General features: G+C 37.6%; 1 protein-coding gene across 9 annotated transcripts in view; it reads left to right on the forward strand.

Moving 5' to 3' along the window:
* Nucleotides 1-24,673, forward strand: part of CTNND2 (catenin delta 2) — a 647,710-nt gene that overhangs the window by 479,578 nt on the left and 143,459 nt on the right. For all 9 annotated transcript variants that reach the window (XR_004748506.1, XM_035318757.1, XM_035318750.1 and 6 more), the window contains one exon: nt 19,970-20,183. Coding sequence is in view for 8 of the 9 variants with exons in the window: in XM_035318757.1 (XP_035174648.1) it covers nt 19,970-20,183 (214 nt within the window). In the remaining variant the exon portion in view is untranslated. The remainder of the gene's footprint in view (nt 1-19,969; nt 20,184-24,673) is intronic.

Raw genomic sequence — 24,673 nt, forward strand, 5'->3', positions numbered from 1 at the left:
TTCTGTAAGAAGATCAATATTCGGTCAATAAGGGGATGTTACACCAGATCTCAGCCCCAAAGTTGGCTAGATTTTGTCCAGCCAGAACTTGAATGGTTTTGCTAAACTTAATGGGACAAAGCATGCACTAACTCTTAAGGATGTGTCTGAATTACGAGCTGAAAGAAGATGTTAAGTAACAGAAGCTGATACCTAAATCCACTCTTCCACAAAGTATTCATGTTGCAGTTATGTGTTGTGGCCAGTTCTCTCTCCTCTGTCTGAAGCTGGCCACGTTTCACACCTGATTTCTTCTGTATGGAAAGCAACTCTCTAGTTGTGCCACCCACGATGACAGGGAAATGCACCAGCTCAGATGCAAGGTGGTGTGCAAAGAAGCTCCAGGACGTACCCTGATTTTTATTTTCCTTGCAACCTATTTTCAAATTAGTAATTAAGAAATTGTGTCCAAATGTGAGTTTGGGATTACGCAGCTGAAAAATTCCAATTCTCTTGAAGCACAGAAAACTCTGTTCTTTCACCAAATACCAACATAGCAAAGAACTTGGACTAAGGAAAGAAAACTGCCTTGGTGGCCTTTCAAACTCTGGAGAAAGGCCAAACGTAAGAACATGTAAATTAAGAAAACTGCTGGTGTTTCATACTCCTGACAGGCAGTGAGGGAAAGCAAATTAGCTGAATTCAGTTAGTTAATTTAAGTGTTAATGTGTAACATGGCCTTGAACGTCATCATGCACACACGGAGAATGAATATTACTATGCAACAATTTAGACTGTGGTTGTACAAAATTTAAAATGCAATGTAGTTGTTAAAGTTTCAACTCTGGAAGTTACCTGACAAAAAAAATAGCATTCATTTACTTATCACTAATGAACATCAAATTGTCACTCTAATGAAAGTCCATATTATCCTGTATTTCTGGAAATAACCATTTTGAAATAAATTCACTGTTACTTTAAGCATGATTTATGCTATATTGTCTACCAAAAAGGTGATTAATGATTTTTCATCAGAACTTGACCATTCTTTCATTCTTCCAGATTTGTTTTTGTGTAGTGGTAAACTTGTCCTACTCTTAGGAGAGTTTAGTGATATGTTGTAAAATTCATCCCCATGTACATGGTAGGTCTGAAGCCTCTGTATTCCTTTTGAATAGAATAGCATCAACTAAAATTCAGGCAAATAGGAATGGAAAACAGCAGCTGTGACTATATGCATTTCTGATGTGCAGAAATGTGATTTCTGATGTGCAAACCTTTTAGGGTTTTACTAGTATGTTTTACTGTTCTAAAATATTTTAATTTCTGTTGCTGATGTGTGGAAAAAAACTACTCCTTGCTTCCTCTCTGTCATCAGCAAGAAAAGGAAGTAGAAATACCCTATAGAAGATAACCATGAAAAAGAAATTCTGTCAAAAACACCAAGTATGGCTAGGGAAAAGAGCTTTTTCATCTAATCTTGATTGTGCTCTTTATGTTAGATGTTATTTCTAAACCACATGTTGATCTCAGGCTTTCTTCTGAATTTGATGACGTCACTCTAATTGCATCTTTATTTCTGCATAAATGTAAAAGCCCTGCTCATTCTTTCATACAGCAGTTCTCTTAGATCTCAATCTGCAAATGCCCTTCTCTAATTTAAAGGATTTTCAGAGTAAGTTGTTAACTGTTTATGTGAAGATGCTTCCAGCTGGCTACAGAGCTGTTGGAAGTAATTTATTTTTACACACACACACACACACACACACACACACACTCACTCACTCACTTCTGGAAACTTCTGGAGTGAAATAGTTTTTAGATTTCTATTAGAATTTTCATTTTTCCCCTTCCAGCCCATGAACATGCTAGTACTATGTAAATGTGATAAGCAGTGACACTTGGTAAAGATGGTGTTGTTACTGCTTGAAGATGCTGCTGCTTTATTCTGCTCAAAACAGTTCAGTCTTCATTTAAAAGTATGATTGCAGCTGCTGGTCTCACCTGGAAGTTTTCCTCAAATTCTACTTCTGAATCTTCTTAAGTATTGCTGGCTGTAAGACGATCACCAGAGCTGTTGTCAGCAGCATTTCTAATTCTCTATTTGTATGCCCTGTGATTGGTGCTTAAGTGGTGCAACAGACTAGTATTAAAGCAGAGTTGAAGAATATTGATTATTTTTGCTAATGTGTGATAGTTTTTTGTTTTTCAGAATAAACCACCAGTCCAAGCTGAAGATCTCACATATGTGAAAGAGGACGTATGCAGGGAGAAGGCTAAAGACTGTAAATATTCTGAGGCTGTCCATTATAGATAGTCATCATAATTCTGAAAGTCAGAATTTAAGAATGCTTTAGAGATTTATCACGCAAATTAGGCTTTCATTGATAACAGTGAACAATGCGACTCGAATGCAAAAGAAAAGGAGGAAAGAGGTTTAGATCAGATATTTGAAGGCAAATGCAAAGCTATCAGGCAAAAGAGCACAAGAAGGGTCTTTCAGATTGCATTTTGTCCTTAGGAGAGGGCTTTTACACCAACAATGGTGAGATTGTGTGTAGAGCCAGAGTAGTTAGCCCTGGATGCCAGAAAGGAACAAACATGGGATATAGGAAAAGAGCAGCATTTTAGATTAGTCAGCAGAGAACATCTCTTTAAAAGAGCACATTCTATTAAACACAGGATTCATTCTTCTACAGCAATTTTTCTTCCTGTAATGACAGCTTACTCCTTTGTGTGAGGTCGCCATATAAAAGGATTGAGTTGTGCAGTTTCACACGCCAACACCATTTCACTCTCATGAAACATGGCAACCTGCCATCAGCTGCAAAGGTGTAACAGGTCACTCAAGGTTTTTGGTACCAATGACTCCCTTCTGCGAGCTAGGAAATTAATTTTAGCCATCATAGCCATAGCACTTGGAAATCCTTATCTCAGAAAAATTGTACAAAGAAGCCAAGTAAAAAAACACTAACTGCTGAACTGTCCTGCCTGCAGCCTTTCCTTGCATCCCTAATAAACCCCGATGCATTGGACAGTTTCCTGTTTATCTTGTATAGTCACTTCACAGCCTTAGAAGAAAAGCATCAGCCCAGACATCACTGCATGGAGTTCAAAAAATGAGTGATTGCATGCCTAAAGTGTTCATTTTCTCTTGCTTAAAACCGCGGTTCACGTTCATTTTGTCATTAACTTTAAAAGTGTTTCTCCATCTTCTTCTATGAGTTCTTCAGAATATACCCAGAACCTTTTCAACAATGTCCCACTGTTCTTTCATATGTCATCCAGTGTGCATAGGCTATACTAAACTCATTTATTCTCATTATTTTTATAGTGTTGCTGTTGATTATCATTTGTGAGAGCTTGATAAATACATATTTTTCTTTCTCATCCTGTGCTCCGGTAAGTGCACAGTAGCCCATTTGATCGAAATGAAAGATGAATCACAGAACCATAGAATGGTTTGGGTTGGAAGGGACCTTAAAGACCACCCAGTTCCAACCTCCTGCCATGGGCAGGGACACCTCCCAGCAGACCAGGTTGCCCAAAGCCCCATCCAGCCTGGCCTTGTACACCACCAGGGAAGGGGCATCCACAGCTGCTCTGGGCAACTTGTTCCGTCACCACCCTCATGAATATAAACAGCATAAGAAAAATGTCTCGTTATATAATGGAAGTTAGTTCAGCATCTTCCAGGGTATATTTTCTTCTTTCCTGTGTATCTTTTACTTCAGTAGTTCACGTAATTGCATTGTTGTAGTAACTTTGATATCACCCATAGTGCTGCCAGACCCATGATGGTCAAGGGTACTTAAGTGCCTTTCTCTAGAAGGGCTTTGTCCCAGGAAGTATTTAACACGTATTTTGGGGTGATGGACAAATGGCCCGTGTGGTGTGACTTCTAGACCTGCTAGATAACATTGTCAGAATTCCTTAGTCCATAGTAGATGAAGGATCCTGTGGAGAGGTCAGAGGTACTGTCATCATCCATGCCTTCCGATAATCTTCTGTCTTTCTTTTAATATCTCTTTAGTTAAAGGCTGGAATTTGGCTTGTCCAGTTGTAATACTGTCAGGCTTCCGTTAGAGACACTGTAAACTCCTTTAATCTCTTCCTGGAAGATGATACATAGATGGCATTTAATTTAAATGGAAGTATCTCATAGGTGATACTGAAAAGTAATGAGAGATTGCAGAGAGACTCTAAAACATTTGATGAGAGTGCATGTCCATACAGACAATAACAGCATACTTTTAGACAATATAGACTTCCCTGTTCAGCTTATTCATACTTTGATAGCCATTATTTTCATGTTAAACATAAGTATGGGTGAAATCTCTCAGTTTGAGGAATATTTCCCTAAGTACTTTTGCAAGGTAGTTTTTTTTTTTCTTGATGATTATTTATATGAAGAGGCATTTATGTATGTGTTTTTCCCCAAATAAGCACTGGTACGTTCATTCTTTTGCTTGCCTAAATTTACATTACTGCAAGCAATACTCTTGGGGCCTATCTCTGCATCACGCTGGACAGACACTTTCTCCTGTGCAAGTAAATGTCAGTTCCTTACCAATACACTTTCTGTTTAGTTTTTACTGGTATAAATTACTTTCATGAAGTAAAGAAACACCTAGTGAAGCACCCAGAAACAGACTATATAAGAGTTTTAAATTTTTCTTTTAGAATACCTCAGTACTGATGATTTTACAGGACTTAACCTTCTGGTTCTTCCTGACCTCTAGTCTGTTTTCTAAAGAGGTTGTGAAGAGATCCTGTGTAGTTTTGTAGTACAGGTTGTTTGTTTGCTTTTGATTTTAACTGTGAATTAGCCATATATATTACATATGTATAATGCTTTTTTTTTTTTTTTTTTAACTCCCAAGTAATTTTGGAAATGACTCCTTTTGCCTTTGATTTGTCTTTTGCAAATTTATTTGTGTTCAATTTCGTAGTAGAATTTTTTCAAGACGTTTCAGTCCTGTGGTACCTTTTCATTGAAGGGTATGATTTTACATTAAAATACAGGTAGGTGTAAAGCCATGCACAACCACAGCATTACTAAGTCTCCTCTTCAGAGGTTTCAGCAGCTTTTAAATTTACCCTTATGATTACTTCTTGTCCATTACATTCAAGATGTTTATTCTTTAGCATGAGGAATGCCTTCTTCTTTGGTATTGCCTTTTCAAGACTTATTTATCTTTTTAACTTTATTTTTGCAATGAAGCTTTAGGTGGTACTTTGAGGGCTGTCTTTCAACCATCAGGGGCTATAATATTACAGTCCTGATGTGGTGTACTGCATACATCTTACATGAGAAGTAACTGCAAGGTGTAAAATAACTGACCTGTAATTACTAGATGAGATTTGGTCAACTGGTGGTATAATAATAACAAAAAGAAACTGCAACAAGATCAATTAATTTGATCAGTTTGTGTATCTGTTATTTTAGCATTCTCTAGCACACCAATATCTCAGTTTCAGCCTATCCTTTTGTGTTGTGCTGCAACACACACACAAAAAAAAAAAAAAAAAAAAAAAAAAAACATTTCTTTGTAGCAAGAGATAGGAGAGAAAGATAGGGAAAATATGAGAAAATGTCATAAATGATGAACATATGAAGTAATACATGTATACCTGAGTATATGTGAAATAAATTGGCTTATAGTGAAAGCACATGACTAAGGTTCAAGCCCTAGGTTCATTTTTAGCCCTGTATTACCATGGGCTCTCCTGTAAAATGAGGGTGATAATTTTATTCTACTTATTTTATTTCACTGTTCTTAAGGGTGGTAAGTTGGCAACAACCTGTTGATAAGTACACCTGTGCAATTTCAGGTTGAAAGGTTTTGTGAGGGTTTTCCCACTTGGCTTGCTTTCTAGGTACTTTTGTGAAATACCCAAATGATGCTGAAACGCCAAATCCTTCTCTTTGACATGGAAGCTTGTGAGAGCAGAGGTGTATCCTAGCTGAGCAGCAACCATGTGAGAGGCTTCTCCCATGCTTAAGCACATCCTTCATGCTTTAGGAGGTAGAAAGTTGCCCAAAGGAGGAGGCAGTGGTTTGTGCTCATTGTGGCTGGGCACAAAATCCTGGATCTTTACCAGCAGCAGACTCTCGTATGGGGCCCGAAATCCCTTTTGTCTCCCTTCCACATGGGCTGGGAGGGGAGGGTTCAAGGCTGCATCCCTGCTTTCTCCTGTTTGCCTGTCTTGGTGGCTCCTTGTGCCATTCTCTGAGTCATATTAATTGAGAGTGGGACATAGGGACTGAAGACATGCTTACCTCCATCCTACTGGAAGACTAGTAAAGCACAAATCGGGAACAGGTTGCAGCCAAATCCTCTGTTTTGTTAGGTTTTTAGAAATTAGGCATTTTTTTCTCCCTACGATCAAGATCTCATTACTATGATGCAGTTAACTAGGACTTATCTCACCTATTTCCTTCTTTCCACATGAGAAGATTTATTGAAAGTGGCCTTTGCTTTCTGCTCTTGCTGGTTCTTATTTTTCTTTGTAATTAACCCCTTTTGATCCTGTCTTCAGAACTACATAACCTCTCACAAACTCTCTGCTCCCTTCCATTTTATTTATTCCAGCAGTCAGTTGCTTAAGATGTATTTTTGTGTTAAGGAAGGCAGATGTAAATGGTCTGCTTCTCCAGAGTATAACAACGATTTCTGTACTACAAGCTCATCTGTATTGATATATGTACAAGAGAGTATAGTTTATAGCATTTTAGTGACTATAGCATTAGTTTTAGGTTTCTGCAGTCTGCTTTGGATGTCTCTTTGTGCTGTCTCCTTGTTACCCTCTTTCCTCTTTCAGTTGAATCGTGTGGGGGGAAAAAAGAAGCACTAATGCATCCACTGTATCGCAGCCCTCTGACTGACCATTTTCCCTCTTTAATGCTGAACTGAAACAGATGAGGCAGAAGTGGCTGTATTGGTCTAAACACAGTAGTCCGTGTTATCATTGTTAAGACTGCTTATACTGATAATGGGTTTAAAACATTATTATTTAGAGTAATGGCAATAAAGAACATACCTTCATTCACTAGCATTAAAGTGTTATTATGTTTCTCTTCTAATCTAAAGTGCAATGCTGAGTTCGCCTCAGTTACTAAATAATACTTGTCAGAATATATCAATCTGTTCTTGCTAATAAATTTCCTTTACTTTGATAATAAGTTCGAGAAACATGGTTCACTATAAAGTGACAGGCCTTTTCACTCTAAGTTTTTAAAAAAGCATGAGCCCACCTTCCATGAGGGAATTAGATCTTGAACTGATCATCTTGCTCTCAAAAACATTTCTGAATGCATTTCTCTGATCAGTTTCACAAGTTAATTTATGCACTATAGCTTTATGACATTTATCCCTTCTGACAATAGAGTGCATGTCTTTGTTTTGTGCACAGACTTTACATGCAATTAGACCAAGTATTAATGAATGTCACTGAGTGCTGTACTGCGTGCACACAACCTGTACTTTTCTCTGCAGAGTGATATTTTACACTCTAGGGTCCCTCAGTGATCATTTAACCATGGTTACTCTCAATTTCATTGTCAGGATATTGTGCCTGAATTATATTAACAGTTTACTATGTGCCTGGCATATTTCACTTGATACAACTGGGAAAATATTAGTTGTTAAATAAACAAGTTAATGATAAGCTCCACCAGAGTAACATTTGGTTAAAACAGGAAATAGAAGAGTTAGGATGCAGACTGAAGACTGCTCTGCAAAATAGTAGCAGATCAGTGAGGATCAGTTGTCGTCTTTGTTCTCCTCTGCACTGCTAAGGACCTGGATTAATACTTTGGCTTTGCTTTGTTCACATTTAGAAATTATTCCTTTTGCAAAATAGCCTCAACTGGGAATAAAGCATCAGTCCTGCCTGTGAAGTGACATGGTTTCAGAAATAAATAAACAAAAGTATACAATTTCATAAATGTAATTGAAAATCTAATTGTAGTTAATTGCAGTTATTTTTTTCTGAGTTAATGCTAGGTAACCAAAATTTAGGCACTTTGCATACTTCCTTCCTGTTTTCAGTCATTTTGCACAATTACGTTGTTCTCATCTCTCAAACAGGCTGGATCAAATGAATTTACAAAGTGACTGAAAACATTATTATTTTGCAAAATGATGGGCTCAATATTGAGAACATGTATCAGTATTTTTACCATTCACCCTGCTTTACACTACTTTCCTGTTTCTCCCCCAACCCCTCCCCATTATTCCCCCTCCAGATAACAGCCAAATGGACAAAGTTTTGCCTGCTTTTCCCAGAAGTACCTCTGAGATACATTTTCTATGATGCCAATAAGGAGTAAACCACAATTATTTAGATCCAAAGCAAGCCAAAATCAGTTTCTGCATCATTAACAATTGTCCATGCTTCATATGGATAATGGCAGCTAATTGTTGTTGTCTGGGCTGTCCCACATTGCTGCTCATGCTGACACCTAGCTGTTAACTGGGTGTGTGAGCATCTTTGAGATATCATTCTGACTTATGTTCTGCTGGCGTTTAGGGGCCCAGCAGTAGTCTTCTTGTGGGCAGAAGGGAGTGAGGTCATGAGAAAAACCTGTCTAGCCCTCTTGTTTGTCTGGGATGTTTAACACTCGTTCCAGTAGTGTCTGCCTTGCAGGATAGGATCCTGGCTGAAGGTTTCTGTCTTTTTCAATACAGAGCAGCCAGTTTGCCTCTGAACAAGCAACCTTGTATAAAAGAATTTTAGGCAATAAATTCAATTAGCCAGAAAATTCAGATGTGAACATCTGGTGATAAAGCTTTTCATGCCATTAGGAGGAAAGAAAAAAAATCAGTATTGTGTGCACAAGATGAATGCCTTCATGCTACTTCTTATGGCATGCAGCAGGTGCAGAAAGAACATTGCACTGTTTCTTGAACCCCTCTCATTGGCCTGGGAAAACTGTCCTGGTTGCATTCAAACATTTGTAAAAGCTCTATCTTTTGTATTTGAAAATACAAGGCTGTAGGGAAGGAAAGGTAATACACATTGAAAGGCAGAGTCATTTGACATAAGTAATATGGTGTTCCCACATTTTGAACGGGCACTAAATACATCTGCAGCTTTTTGAAGCAGCATAATGTTCTGGTGTACATTCCAGGGATTTCTTTCAGTACATAACCCTTCTGCCGGTTGCCTCTCTGATTTATGAGGCCAGTGTACGAATGGGGGAGATTACTTTCCTGTTGTAGAGCATACTTTTTTTATTACTGTTCTCATCATGCAGCAAGCCAAGGTAAGACTTCGTACACACTGTATATAAATAAAGGAGATCAATATCAATATCTGTAATTTGATGCTTTCTCAAGATACCTATAGTACTAAGGTTGGCAGCAAAATGATTTCAATAAGGTGAATGTTAGTCCTGATAGAAAAGCTTCACCAAATGAAGCATCTAATGTAAAGACCATCAGGTGATCATCAAAATGTTTTTGAAAATACAGACATGGCTGTCACTTAGCTACTGAGAGCGGTTGCAGCAGAAGGCACTGTTTTCTAGAGTCATGAGGATGCATAAGGCTCTGAGATTAAAAAGCCTACCTGTCTATCCAGCCACTGCAAAAACCTGTTAGAAGACACTTGAACCAGAGAGTATTTAAGTAATCTTGAAGTAAACTTACAGCAGTGATGCTGAAGTTGGTCCTGCTGTTCTAGGTTCACACAGGCATCGCTCAGAGAAGAGTTTGTCTCATGCCGCAAAGAAAATAAAAGCAAAACCAAGAGAAATAAAAGCAATGTATAAAAATCATCCATTCAGAAGTTTGAAGCACTACAGTGCATTTTGTACTAATCATGGGCCTGATTCTTCCCTTCTTCTCATCCCAGAAAAGTACTGCTTGAATGATAAAAGGCTGACATTTTTAAGGTCTATATCTTGTACGGATCTCAGTTCAGGCAGAAGAGGAAATGCATTAGATCTGTGAGTTATGGTTTGAAAAGTTATTTGGAATGTAGTAACTTAGTTTCACAAAGAAGTTTGATTTCTTCCTGCATACTTATCTGCATAAAAATTAAGGATTTATAAATCTGGATAAAAATTAAGGATTATAATACCCATTCTGAACCTTCTTTAACAGGTCTGAATCAGACCATTATGTCTGAGCTGTTGATGGCACTGTAGTTGCTGAAAAGCAGGTGGGAAATGCTGCTCACCAGTGTCACCAGCACTGCTGAATCTGGCAGGGTACTTCCCTAGACATATGGCAGATCGATGGTTAACCAAGCAAGGCACTAAAGAAAGGGACATAATTTGTACTCCAGAGAGAAGTATTACAGGTTTGGGGTTTTCTTGTTGTTTGAAATTGCTATTTTGCTATTCATATGTCCAGGATAACTGAAAAAATGTCACAATTCACAAACTTGTTTCCAAAGCTATGTCATTGCAGAAGCACTGAGGTAGTCTACCATAAATGAAAGTAATGCCTAATACTATGGTATATGGGGCATCAGAAGAAAGTTGTGAGACATGGAAGAGAAAAGGAACTTGACCGAGACAAAGGGAAAAAAAAAAATCAAACCCATACAAGCAGCATGTGTGTATGTATACCTAAAATTTTGTATATTTTGAACTGTGAGTGTTACGAAGTCTGTAAGATGAGACAGAGACAGATGCTTGTGCTGACTTTCACTCTGTTTATAATAGTAGTGTAAATGGGGAAGTGTAAGAAAGGCTACGTAGTGCAGCTTTGTATTGGAACTCTTGAATTACACATTATAGTCGTAGCTGTGCCATAGCCTTCCTTTGTGACCTTAGACAAATACTGTAATTTTACTAGCCCAAATTTCTACATATCAAGAGTATTAGCAAACCTTTCTTACAAAGAGGCATGGTGTGAGAATGCATTAGTTAGTTTTTGAGACAGTAACTATCCCCCAAATATTTTATCTAAGACAGAAAATTCTCATGTGACTGAGATTCTTTGGAAGATAAATACATCAGTTAAAATAAGATAATACTTCTTGTTTAAATTGCAGTAGAGAATATTGTGGGAGCAGAGGTCATCACGTGGCAGTATGATACTTAATCTAGTAACTGTTTGTAAATGTATTTTTAATCTGAGAAGAAATGGTCTGTTGCTTATTCTGTGAGGCAAAGTATCTAAGATAGCTACAGCATGGCTCAAATAAATATCTTTTTGAATTTTCAGTTAGGGTTGAAATGTCAGATGCTTGTCCTTAAACACCCAAAAAAAAAAAAAAAAAGGAATTGTCTGTGGTCTTATATGTGACCACTGTTCCATGATCATATTTGTTCCATGATCATATCACATTGAATAAATCCCACCAGTAATAGGCTGAACTGAATATAGTTAATTGCCACTTCACAGATTTTCATCTGACATTATGGTGATGTTCTCTGGTACTGTTTGTTAGAGTATTTGAACTACTGACCTACTTCATTTGTCTAAAGAATCTATTTTTTTTTTCAAATAAAGTGTTGAATTTTCTGTATCATATTTATCTTCACAAGGAATCTGGCCATAGGAGTAATGGGATGTTCTTAGGTGAAGTATATATGTTGATTAATTTTTCCCAAGAATAAATCTAATCTGTCATACTCAAAAAGATGCTTAAATCTTTTTTAATACCACAGAGTAAATGATCCAAACCCTTGGCATTAATCATCATTTTTCATTTAATTTCAGACAGTGCTAGATCACCGCCTGAGTAATGCCTGTGACTTTTGCATCCTAAATTAATATTGCTGTCACATTATCTACTGAATGCGTGCTGCTGAACCTTCTTTAATATTGTGCCTTTTTAGACTGTTTCAAAACAGAGAGACCACAAATTTAACGCAATTAATTTCAATACCTTCTGGGGGCTTTGGCTTGTTTGTATCTTCCCTAATATGTGTCTGTTTGAGTCACACCCCCAGTGATTCAGAAGCTGAAAAGCCTGGTTAATGCAAGTCATTATTGATCTGTTCATTCTAGGAGATGCTGCTTTGGAGAGAGGGCTTGAAAATTGTGTTCCTGATACCTTCACATTCAGGCTAGGACTTCAGGTCAGCTCTATGCCTGCAGATAGGAGTGTTACTTGGATGATCCCATTAATACTTGTTTAGTTTTAGAATAGGATTCTTCTATGGGCCTACAAATTACTATTTTTAATGAGTATTAAGGTAAACTGCTTTACTATAGGTATCTTGTACCTAGCCATAGAGATTTCTTAGTTGTAAAAAACAAAATCATGCTAAAACCTTGATTTATAATAGGCACAGCCTTCCTACTGAGGGTAAAAAACAAACTGTATCACAGTATAAAATAGATTAATGCTTACTGACTGAGGAAGCAGCACATTTATTCATACTTTTTCAGGGCAATTTTAGAACATAATTTTGAGTCTCCTTCTGTCAGAACATGTCTTTGAGTCTATGTTGACCCCACATATAGAGCCCAGGATCTAAAGAGGTCACATAAGAGAAACACAGTGAAAAACAAATGAGTACTTGGTAACAGAAATAAAATATCCACTCCCAGATGGAAAACGTCCGAGTATCGACCTTGTGCTTTGAGTCCTCATGTGTCATATAACCATTTCCCCAAATAACGATGTGATTTCTTCAAAGGAAAGAAATTCCCCTCTTTTTCCACATCCTGCGGTTTAGCATTTGGAAAACAGTTCTTATTCAACTTAAAGCAGAACATTATATATGTACCAGTGGTTGAATTTATTTAAATTATGCCTGTTGGCAGCTTTATGCCACCGTGGTGTCTGATCTAACTAGTCCTTAATGACAGTTCTGCAAAACCGTTCTTAAATGGGACCAAGATCCAAGCCTTGATTTAGACTCCTTAAACAAATTAGACTTCTGAGCTAATGCAGCAATTTGCATAACATTCCACTCTATTTTAAGCTGAAATTGCTCAGCACTTTTTAAAACCTGTAGCAAATTGCTTTGCTAACGAGACTAAATTACTCTATGATGTTACAGGTAAATTGGTCTGTAATAAATCTCATGTGTGTTTGCAATGTAAGGACTTTGCATTGTCTACCTGCTGCTCCATAGGCATTTCAAAAGAAATATTGAAGAGGAATTATAGTTTGAACCAATACTTCTATCTTAAGAGAATTATTGTCCTGAATATTATTCCCTTATCCTGTTTTGATGGAGATTTTTCTCCCATTCAAACCCGTTTTAATTTTTAGGAATCAGCTTTTGGAGGGGTCTTAACACTAGCTACCAATCACAGAATCATCTAGGTTGGAAGAGACCTCCGAGATCACCTAGTCCAACCTCTGACCTAACATGCTAATAATGAGGCTGCACACTTCCAAACCCTTCTCAAGAAAAAAAAAAAAAAAAAAATGTTTTTTCTTCTTGGATGAAAGTTGCTTTAATAATGTAAACAAAAGATAAGTAATGGAAAGTTCTCATGAAAAGGATTTCAGATTGAAATACAAAATCTAGATACGTAATAATGTTATGGATACTGTGTAGAACTGGTCAGCGTGGCCAAGCTGCTGTGCAGGCATTGGCCTCTGGGACTGGCCTGTAGTGCTGGTCTGTATGGATGCACCAGCCTACTTAACTGGTTGTAGTCAAGGAATAGCTCATAAATACTGCACTGCCTGTCATTGTTAAAGTGCCTTTGGCACTTGGTTCTGCCTTTCCTCATCCATGGAGCAGAATTGTTGGGAATCCATTTGTGTATGAAATCATAAGCACTTATTTTGCTAGTCGGAAAACCACTTCCAGTATCTAAATATATTAAAACTAATGATTACTATAAATTTCAAGAACTAGTCTTCCAATGAATTGTCCGTTTAATTTGGGGTTTATTGGATATATACCATTACCAGTGCTAACAGTCAATTATTTCTCAATTGCTGCATACGTAACACAGTGGCAAAGAAATAATTTTACACGTTTAAAAGCTTTGACATACTGAAACATGCTTTCATAATAATGGAAATGTCACTGAATAAGTCGTGGATGATGTGTGTTATGTCAATTAAGCTGACAATTAATATCTGTGATGTCTCAAGAGGCTTGACTGTTAGATTTTTTTTTTTTTAACTTTCTTTGGATGAAGAGTTACTCAAAAATAATTGTTAAAAAGAATTTTGAAAGTGAATATTTAGCTATGAATTAATCTTTGCATTAAGACTGTGGTGCTTGTAATGGCTGAACACTTAACATCTTGCTGGAAATAGGAGATTGTATTATTTTAGAAACACTTTTTTATCACCTATTCTTAATCCATCTCTGTTTCCATTATGTTTCACTTTGTGAAGCATGGTAGTTAGAATTCAATACAGAAGAGGATGTTCAAGTTATATCTACTGGCAATATTTGAACAATATCTCAGATGCCCACTTGCTAAGTATAAATAGAAGAGGAAGGGTGTTTTGATTTCTACCACGGCAATATTTTTAGGCTGTTGGAATGCTTCATTACCTAACAGTCTTTGGCTAAACTGGTTAAAAATTGAAGTTTTACTTTTCTTTCCTTTTTATGTCTCTAGCTCTGATTTTTACAGCTTTTTAATGGATGGAAGAGGCAATTTCCATTATGCAACAATTGAAAGAGAGTCTTTTCCTTCTCTTCTTTACTGCTGGGAGGAATAGAATAATTTTTATTTCATCATTCGTTGGAGTTCAGAACAGTAGTAATAGTGAAAACATCTAATTCCTATTTGCTTTGACTTTGCTTCTGCCATAAGCAACAACCAAATGTGAGGACAGTTTTTCTGATACTTTGATACATGGAAAGATAACTCACCTTTATTGTGTTCGCATTTGAAAAGTTATCTCTCTTTTTAAGTAGGAGAAATAATACTTTTGATTGTAAGTCAAAGCAGGCATTCTGCTCGAGATGACAGTCCTGGTTATCCTCGCTTCTAGGGCAAACCTTCCTCTTCCCTAGGGAAGCAAGCCAGTAGAGTTTTCACATCCAATTGTTAGACTTTAAATAGAGAGCCTGGAGGAACAGCATGGCTTCTGTGCTGAATCAGTGACAGGTAGCATGTTTTGTCAATTAAGGTCATGGACTGTAATGCTGTTACTGCTTACGCTTGACGATAATTCAGTTTCAAGCTGTGTTACGATTTGTACAAGCTTCAGCATGTATTTATCATGAAAAATAACAGGGAAATTAAGAAGGCTGCAAAATATCCTACAATACTTAAAGTTTTTTTTTTTTTTTTTTCTTTTCCCTTGGGGATTTCATGTTCATAAATTGTCCTTCTGACAGTTTTTAGAGCACAGAATGTATTCTTTGACCAGAACACTCTCAAAAAGAGTAAAGGCGATATTTAACCATTGTAAAGCAGAGCAAGAAGATACCAAAAGCTGTAGATCCAGTTGTCTTTCCCAAAGGGAACTAAATATATTTTTAAATATATTTTTTGAATGTAGCTCTATATTTGATCCACAGACTCCAGTATATCCTTTGTATAAGAGTAGTGCTCGAGTGCTGCATGAACTACCTCTTGGCTGTGTTAGTAGTGTTCGAAGTCATTGGGACCAAACCACCCACTGCTTGGAAGCGTAGCAGGACATGTTATGGCATTGCATAAGAAGGTAGACTCTTCTCCTTTAGACTAGGTTAAGGAGCCCGCTGGTGATTTCTCTTATGTCCTTCAACAAACGTAAGGCTGAACAGTTAAAATTTCAGGCATAGTACAGTATATACTAACCTAAATCACATACTTACCACTTAGAAAGCTCTGGTTGAACCTTGCCAAGCCTTTGAGTGGTTCCTTCGGTCATCAACCAGTGACCTTAGACCTGGTCTTTGGTACTGTCTCCTGTTCTGCTGGGTTTGCAAATGAGAGCGTGGTTTATTACTGTTCCTGTCTCACCTCTGTTTATATGCTGGACAGCCATTAACCAGATGTCCTCACAAAACAGGTGTCTTTACATTCCTGGTATCTACATATCCTTCATGTCCTATTACTCTTTTCTTTCCACAAATCCATGCAATATTTTGTATCGAATTAGAAAAGTAAGCTATCAAATAACTCATGTGCTAAAATTGTACAGTAACCAAGTATATCAATATTGATTCAGACATATTTTAGTACTTCTTGTCTGATCCTCTTGTCGGGTTAAAAAAGGGACAATATATTCAAGGAAGAATGAACTTTTATATGAGTGGCTGAACTCATATAGATGTGCTGCAGAATCAGACAGTAATTCTTCTAATTCAGAAGTGACTGTTCAGGAATTGACCTGTGTGAGAACAGAGTTTATCTTCTGTATTCCCTGATAACTCGGTAGGTACTATGGTGATTATTCGGTCATAGTAGGCAAGCAGGCTTCGGCATATTCTGTTTTCTTTTCCTCTAGATGTAGCAAGGCAGTAGCTACTAATGTGCCAGTAAGTACTGCATTAAGAAATGTTCTCTCTGTATAGTCAGGAGAGAGACAGAAGTACCTATCAAAATTCTCTGGAGGAGTGGGATTTGATGCCCCGCTGGTGTAAATTGCTACTTATCCACCCATCCGAGTATTCTTGGCAAAGACATCTGGCAGTAGTTCTGTTGAGCTTATAGGAGCCATGACAACTTAGCTCCACTGAGACTCAGTGGAGTCTCATCTGCCCAAAGAGATTCAGTAGGTCAGAATTATTCTCCTCCAGACTACAGCTGTAACTCCATAAAGGACCTAAAGAAATATATATATATATATATATATATATTTTGTCTCAGTTTCTGTAAGTGTGAACAGGTTCTGGTAACATTCATCACACTCTCATGATTTGTGAGTAGTAGTTAAACATGCTGGAGAATATAGTATTAATCAGCTATATCATACGTGATGGAAATACAGAGATGTGATGGGACTTCTAGGGAATAATTGGCTGATTGGCTGTTGGAAAAGCAAAAACAAAGCAACAGAGTAGTCCAGGTAGAGAACAGCATCAATAACTGAGCTCCCAGTTGTGAGGAATGAGCTCCATTGCTGCATGCATGACATAGCTACTTTGCCAAGTATCTGAGCTTGGAAATTCAAGGGAAGTTTGCAAAATAAAGCTTGTCTTTCCCAGGTACCAGTAGGTTCCTTCTAAAGTAGAATTTAAGAAAATTTGTCAGGTTAGGTGAAGTGTTGTAAATCATCAGTTTCATTTCTGTTGTATTACCTTTTTTTTCCTGACAGAAATGCATTTTAGATGAATATTTAATTTCCTTGCTTTTAAGAAACTATCTTTGAATCACCTCAGTCCGCTGACAGCTTCAGGTTTTGTCAAAGTATGAGTTGCATGAGCTGAATACAACTGGGCTGTGCATTACCACGGCTGAAAAGGGATGGTACAACTCTGAAATACCATCTAAATGTGGCAGAAGCAGACATTTTCACTTCAAAAGGAGTAGACGACAGCAAAACCTGTCACTTGGCTGGTCACTAGGAGATGGAAAATAGCTTTCACCTTGGGACCAGGGCAGAGACCAGGCTCTGGTGTCTTCTGTGTCCAAGAGGAAGAGTGGAGAAAACAGCACAGACACAGCTTGCTGCTGAGCAGTGGTTGAGCCCTTTCCTGCTTCAGATGCATTATAGCAGACAGAATGATTTTTGCTCAGTAGTTAGTATTTTTTCTCATTCCTCTCATCATACATAATCTTTTTTTTTTTTTTTTTTACCCATGAATCAATTAAAACATTCATTCAACATATTGTGCTTTAAAAATATAAAACACAAAGATCAGCAGGCCTGTTTTCATTCTGTCGTTCCTGATATTACTCATCATACCAGAACAACTTGTATATTTCTCAACAGCACTTTTTTTCCATCAGACGTTGTCTCTTTTCAGAGGTGGAAGCGTGAAGCTCAGTGGTTGGTTCACCTTTTGTTGTACCAACGCGTAGATTTTTGTTTCTGGTCTGTTTCAGTAAATGTCATCTATTTCATCATGTAGGTGGCTCTTCATGTGGTTTGCTTGGTTTTGAAAATCTGGTTAAGTAGGGAAGCAGACATATTTAATCTAATGATAAAATGTTGGTAGATTGTAAAAAGAAGGAAACAAACAACACCCCAGTTCCCTCTGCCCCCATCCAAGCTCCTCCCAGATAAATGTGGTCTATAATGCCTGGCTTGGACAGGAGCAGCTGATTCCATTGCACGTCATCCCATTAACAGTGGTAAAGGTGTGATCTGTGAGATACACCACAGCACATTTTCTCTGATCTATTTTCGTGGTTTCTGAACTGAAGGATGTCACCGTTTGTCTGAGCAGGGGAAGCACAGGCGCCTAAACAGATCAGTGCACTGCAGCTGATAGATTGTACCGCTGTCCATTCCCAGTGCTGCACTCCCCGTGTGGCGCTGGCTGCCGCAGCCTTCCACGTGACCCGCATACTGCTCAGAAGTTTGGACATGATGAAATGGCTACTTAAGGGAAGATGTTTTAGTTCATCTTTAAATAGTAGCTATCGCTTTGGTGATTAGCCCAAAGCTGTATCGTAAACGTGTACACATTATAACAATTTAATATGGTAACATCTCAGTATATATGCTTTTTAAGTGTGAAACTGCTCTATTATTGGGTCTTTCTATTATTTATTATAGAAATAGGAATGTGCCAGATAAGCTGGTAGAAGAAAAGAGAGAATTTCTATTTGATCAGTGGGTAATTTTGTGTAGATCAATTTTGGAAACTCAAAGTCTGAATCATTTTTCCATTTATATTGTCAGTGAAGTTTGTGTTAGGTGTATGATATGCCATATATCAGTTATACTTCAATATTTTGAAGTTAGCAGATAGAGTATGAATTTCTAATAAATTTTAATGTGGTTTGTTTAACTTTTTCCTTCTCTCAAGCCTCACCCCTGCAGACAACCCCAAGAACACTTACACATTCAAGAACAGCTACACAGATTTCAAAAATTTGTTATCATAAACTTTGATTCTAAAAAAGTCTCACCTTTCTCTGCAGTTTTGAAAATACTCTATAGCTACCTCCTCTATACTGTCTTAGGCAGAATATTACTAGAGGTAGTTAAATGGCCAGGTAAAGTGCCTGGCTTGTTTTGAGCCTTCAACAACAACCCACGCAGTGAGAAAATTCTTGACAGATGTCTATCTAACTCACTTGAACTTAGTACTCCTTGGATCTTAGTTACAAATCAGTCTAGATTGATTACTGTTTTTAAAGCAGGTAGTACCAGAGTACCCTCAAGCTGGATTTGCTGCAAAATATGTTGTAATAAGCTGTTATTGATATTCTTGACATTTTTGATCATTTGCTTTGAATATTTTTGTACTTCCTCTAGAATGATACTTTATATCAGAAGCATTACATTATAAACTTATTTACGTTAGAAACTTATTTTGTAGGCCACCTTAGGAATGAATAAAACTTCTCTCTTACATCTCTTAAGGGTCACCCTCAAACTTAATAAAATAAACTTTCCATAATTTGTCCATCATCCTTGTCTTTCTATTTCTGCAGACTTCCTCATTTTTGCCTTTCAACTTGACTTGTAAGACTTTTTTTTTTCCAGTTTTGTTGATATAATATCCTTACAGATACTATAGTAGCTGCACACATTCCAACTAATTAAATGCAAAAGGAGGGACTCCTAATGACGTTACTGAATTCAGTATTTTTTTTTAATTTGCATTAGTCTTGTGGTCTTCTCCTACAGTGCATATTCTCTTTAACTTGTGACGTGTTGCATTCTGAAGCAGATGATGTTGCTTCAGCACAAGAGAAACCCTTGCCAAGGCAAACCTTTCTGGACCTTGAGAAATCTTGCTGAGGCTACACTTTTGGCTAACTTTTGGCTGTTTTTTCCAAGGTTCAGGTTTGTCACCATATGGTTATATTGCCACTGAAAAAAATGATATGAGGATTCAAATGGGTGTAACACCGCAGCTTTGCAAGGCTGCCATCATACCTTTACTGGAGCACAGCCTGCATAAACCACACCTTAATTAATTGGGGTAACATATATAATGCTTGTCTTTATTCCCTAATGTTATGGTTATCACTTTGGCCTGTTTCAGATAAGAAGACAAGGCGGAATACAATTACTGGTGGACCTATTGGACCATCGGATGACAGAAGTCCACCGTAGTGCCTGTGGAGCTTTGAGAAACTTGGTATATGGGAAGGCAAATGATGACAACAAAATTGCTCTGAAAAACTGTGGTGGTATCCCAGCATTAGTACGGTTACTCCGCAAGACTACAGATTTGGAAATCAGAGAACTGGTCACAGGTTTGAATCTTTCGATATTTTTTGTTCAAACTCTATGTAGGCCCTACAAGCACAGGTCTGTGATGTGTCAGTAGCTCAGTCAGTATCTTCTTATTTCACTACCATCTTCCTTGCTGTAACAAAACACTTTAAAGCCCTCTGGATGTGTGTAATGTGTGAATAGCTTTATTCAATATTATGCAGTCTGTTTACTGGGGCAGGCATGGTTTCCTGTTACAGTTCCTGCTTATTTTCTTCTCAGTTAGCCACGAATGCTCTTGCAGGAGATGCTCCGTGTGGGGATGTGGGGTTGTGGGGCAGAACCCTACCATCAGCTGTGCTCTGCTCTCCATCCAGTCTGGTGTAGGGATGCCCATGAAGAAGTCAGAATTTACTGAATCTTCTTAGACACTGTTAATGATTTCTTTTGTATTTTATGTAGTTAGAAGAATGGTTTTGTTGTTGTTGCTTTTGAATTTTCTCATGATTTTGACAGGAAAATGGAAAAGCATGCTGTAGAGATGGACAGTATCCTCTTTTGAAGTTTTTTTTTTTCTGAAACTTGGTATCATACTATATGTGATGTTCAGGTAGTGGTAAATTTTTTTTTGCTAGAGTAAAATCCAGTATTTTTAAGGTTGTTCAAGCTTTCTCCCTTATGAAATTCAGGTTTGTTTTTTACACAAGTACGGAAATGCTTTCAAACAGTTCCAATCTGAAACATTTGGAGATTCTTTCCCCTTAAACTATCTATCCTACTTAATATGCAAAAGAGAAGATGGATGGCTTTTTTTTAGTTTTTCAATTTGTGATTTCATTCTGTTTGATTTGTTAATGTCAATGTGGTAATTAATGCTACAAGTAAAAAATCTTTAGATCTTTCCATCATCCCATTTTACAATGCCTGAATTTCCATTATGATTTTCCTACTATAATATGTGAAAAAAGTTCTCAGTTTTATCACAGAAGTGTCAGAGTACACAGCATCACCTGTGCTTCTGCAGAAATTATTTAACCTGGTGGGTCAGGCCTCATTTAGGACACAATTGATGAGATTTCCATCCTTCGGTTGGCTCCGGATTCCTTCCTTGAGGGTGTCTGAATAAACTCCATGGTGCTTATTAAAAGTAGATTTTTATATTTGATTTTGTTTCTTGGTTACAACACCTATCACCTTGTACTCGTTAGGCAGGATTAATGGTGCAGAGATGCTGGATAGCACAAGCTCTGATGGTGCCTCCTGCAGAGTGACAGAATTACTGACAGATCTAATAAAGTGTAACCACTGCTTCAGATTCAACATTCTTGTTTGTCTCTTGGTTATGTTGTCTATGCCCTGGCTCTAGGGAACATTCTGTTCTTTTATTCTGAGAAATAAGTGGCAAACTGCTAATGAACATCAGCAGTACACTTCAGTAGTTTCAGTAGCAGCTCCCATGTTGTCTGTAGACAGAATACATAATGTCATCAGGTCATTCAAAGAAAAGATAATAGGCTACAGTTTACATTCCTTCCTTCCATTGCACAGTATGGTGTTAAATTTTTCTGCATTCCCACAGAAAGGATGTGTGTGCTGCATGCCCTCAATCTGTTCCTGCTGAGAAGTTTAGGTGCCGACCATCAGTGGTAGGAACCAGCCTGTGGATGGTTAGATGGAACTAACAGGGACAGTCAGCATCAGGAGAGCTGGACGTCTATGGAAGGCATGCAGAGAGAGGTGACTCTGAGGAATGGAATGAGAGTTATTGGTAGCTCAGGATTTTATTCCTGGGCCAGCTTTTGTGTTGTGTTTTTGTTTTGTTTTTGTTTGTTTTAATTAGTCAGTACATCCCAGAAGGCCACCGCTTCCCCTGTCTGAGTCTGTGCCTTTCAGAATGCAAATCAGTAGCACTGGGTTTGAAAATGAAATCCTGATAGTGGTGGTGTTCTGCAAAGCTCCTTTCCAAAGCCATGCTCATAGCTGCACCTCTCATCCTGTGTCTCTTAGAAAACAGGCTGGAGCTGTGCATCTTAATCAGTTCTCCTTTGCTTTTTTTGTGAAGTGTTATGGTGCGACAGCTGCCCCAGTTAAATTCCTTCCCTCTGTCCTTTCTGGGGAAGGAAGGATAACTCCTGCAGCAGCTGCCTCAGTAATAATAAAATATTTAACTTGGTGGTGGACATGAGGGAAAACAAAAATTTCTCCTGCTTCCTGTCAGCTTTCGTGATTTGAGGTGGCAGGAAGATAATTATTTCAGTAGTGCCACCATAGCCTGAAGGAAGTACTGAGAAAATAATAGCAAATGGGTGTTTTAGAAGTAAGCATAATACCTTGAGCCTTTCAATCCCATGTTCATTGTGCATCCTGTCTACATAAAGCTGTTCTCATTTGTTAGTTCTGGGGAGGGCACGAAGTTCCTGCCTTAAGACTTCATATGGACTCTGCCAGCACAGCCTCTAAATATTCCTTGTGCATCTGTCCTCAGAGTGCTTCTCTTGGGTGAAGAAGTATCATTATCTCAGTTTTACAGATGGGGAACTGAGCCTATCAGGTCTAAATGACCTGTCCAGAAATCTGGCAAGACGAAGGTGTGAATCACTTTGAGTAGGCATTTAGCAGTGAGGGAAGAAATATGGGCAGGAAATGTTCTTAGCAGCTCAATTTATCTGAACAGTAGCGAAGCATTCACTGCCTGCTTCAAGTACCGTGAAGCACATGCCCACCAAGGTGAAAGTTATGATATTAGTTCTTCCCTCAAACATATACGTTTTCTTCCTTCTTGTTGCTTCTCCCCAAGGAGCTTAGAATTTCAATTTCCAGCTATCTCAAGACTGGCTTTGCAAGGGTACTTAAACCTGCAAACCAGCTTTCTATCCTAGTAGCTCCTTGCTCTTCAACATTGCCCTTAGCACCATGCGTGGCTTCTCCTGTTTTTCAGATTTTTTTTTCTGTCATAATCCCCCCAACACAGAGTTTTTCACTTCTTCATTTACCTCATTGTTCTCCTCCTTGGTAACAGAGGGCTTGGACAAATACTGAAAAACCTTACTAAGCTCAATTTTTTGAATTCAGCAAACTGAACCCTATTGCAAAGTGATAAATTTTAAAGACTTTCATTACATGCAGCAAATGGTTTCAGTGCCGTTTCCCAGCTCAAAGCTGAAAGAGAAGTGGGCTGCCCAACTGTTGAAATTAAGTGTTGTTAATACCCATGCAGTACTTCTTGGAATACTGAAAGGTTCCTCTTTGAGAAACACTTCCATAGTCACTGTTTTTCTACTAGAAGAAGCTGGATAAAGTAACTGAGGTATAGCAAAAAACGGAAATGCTATGAAGAAGTGAAATATTCTGATAGAAATAGGGTTTTCAGCAGGGCCTGCAGTGAGGAATCTGCAACCTCTGACAATCTCCAGAGACTTAAGGAGAATCTGAATTACAATGCCTTGTTTTGAGTACATCTGTAAATGAAAATATATATAATCTGAATGCATCACACTTAATTTAGCTGTTTTTTCACCCAAGCCCTGTGTGTGCTTCTGTGTTCCACAATAGCTCCTGTTTATGGGAAAAAATAAAAGCCTTTTATTTTAAAATAATTGTATGTTAACATTTTCCTAATAAATATAAATAGACCAGAACACAGTACAAAATTAGCACAGATTCTGCAGATGGTAGAAAAATTTTATCACTTCTTAATAATGACATTGTGTAGCTGATTGTGACTAAGCTGTCCTTTTCTGAGTTAACGTTAATTATGAACACTTCCATTAAATTATGTTTTAGCATTCTTCCTATTTGGTTTACTACTAGGAAAAAAATAAATAAAAAAGTAAGATGTGTTAGCAAGAATAACACAAGAATCCCATTGATTCATTGTAGAGAACGTGTGGTCAAGCAGGTATTGATAGATTCAAACTACACTTGCTCCTTGTTCTATCAACTGCATCTGGTAACTGGTTAGCTGTTTCACGTGCAACGATGTGAACTCCTTTTCATTCTGACAAAATCCATCACTAGGGCAAGAACTGTTTCTGCTTCATGAATAATAAGCTAGCTGAATTAGAAATAGCTCCTTTTAAACAGGACTCCTCTATGGCTTTATCAAAAGTTTTCAAGCTGGATATACCATATTTGATTGAAAGGTAAAAGTGGATGATCCACTTTTAGAAAGCACACGATGATAAAAGAAATAAAGCTATAAATAATGATGGGGAAAATTATTTCTTACTTGTACTGGCAGCCAGCCTGCCGCTTATTTTGGTTGACATTAAGGTGTCAGAGATTTCACTATTGTCTAATGAAAACAAAAAATTATGAAAATCGTAATTTTACCCCTCAAAATGTAAAAAAGCACAAACTATGTAGCACTCTAAATATATACTCTATAGAAAGATAGATGTGTAGTCCCAGTATATTTCATTCACGTTTATGTTCATTGAATCAAAAAAATACATTCAGTTCCTCCCAAAATATATATATATAAACTTTTGTACATTATATTTCTTTCAAAGAATGACTAGTTCCCCAAGTG

Source organism: Oxyura jamaicensis, chromosome 2 (assembly GCF_011077185.1).
Source record: "Oxyura jamaicensis isolate SHBP4307 breed ruddy duck chromosome 2, BPBGC_Ojam_1.0, whole genome shotgun sequence".
In the NCBI taxonomy this organism is placed as follows: Eukaryota; Metazoa; Chordata; class Aves; order Anseriformes; family Anatidae; genus Oxyura; species Oxyura jamaicensis.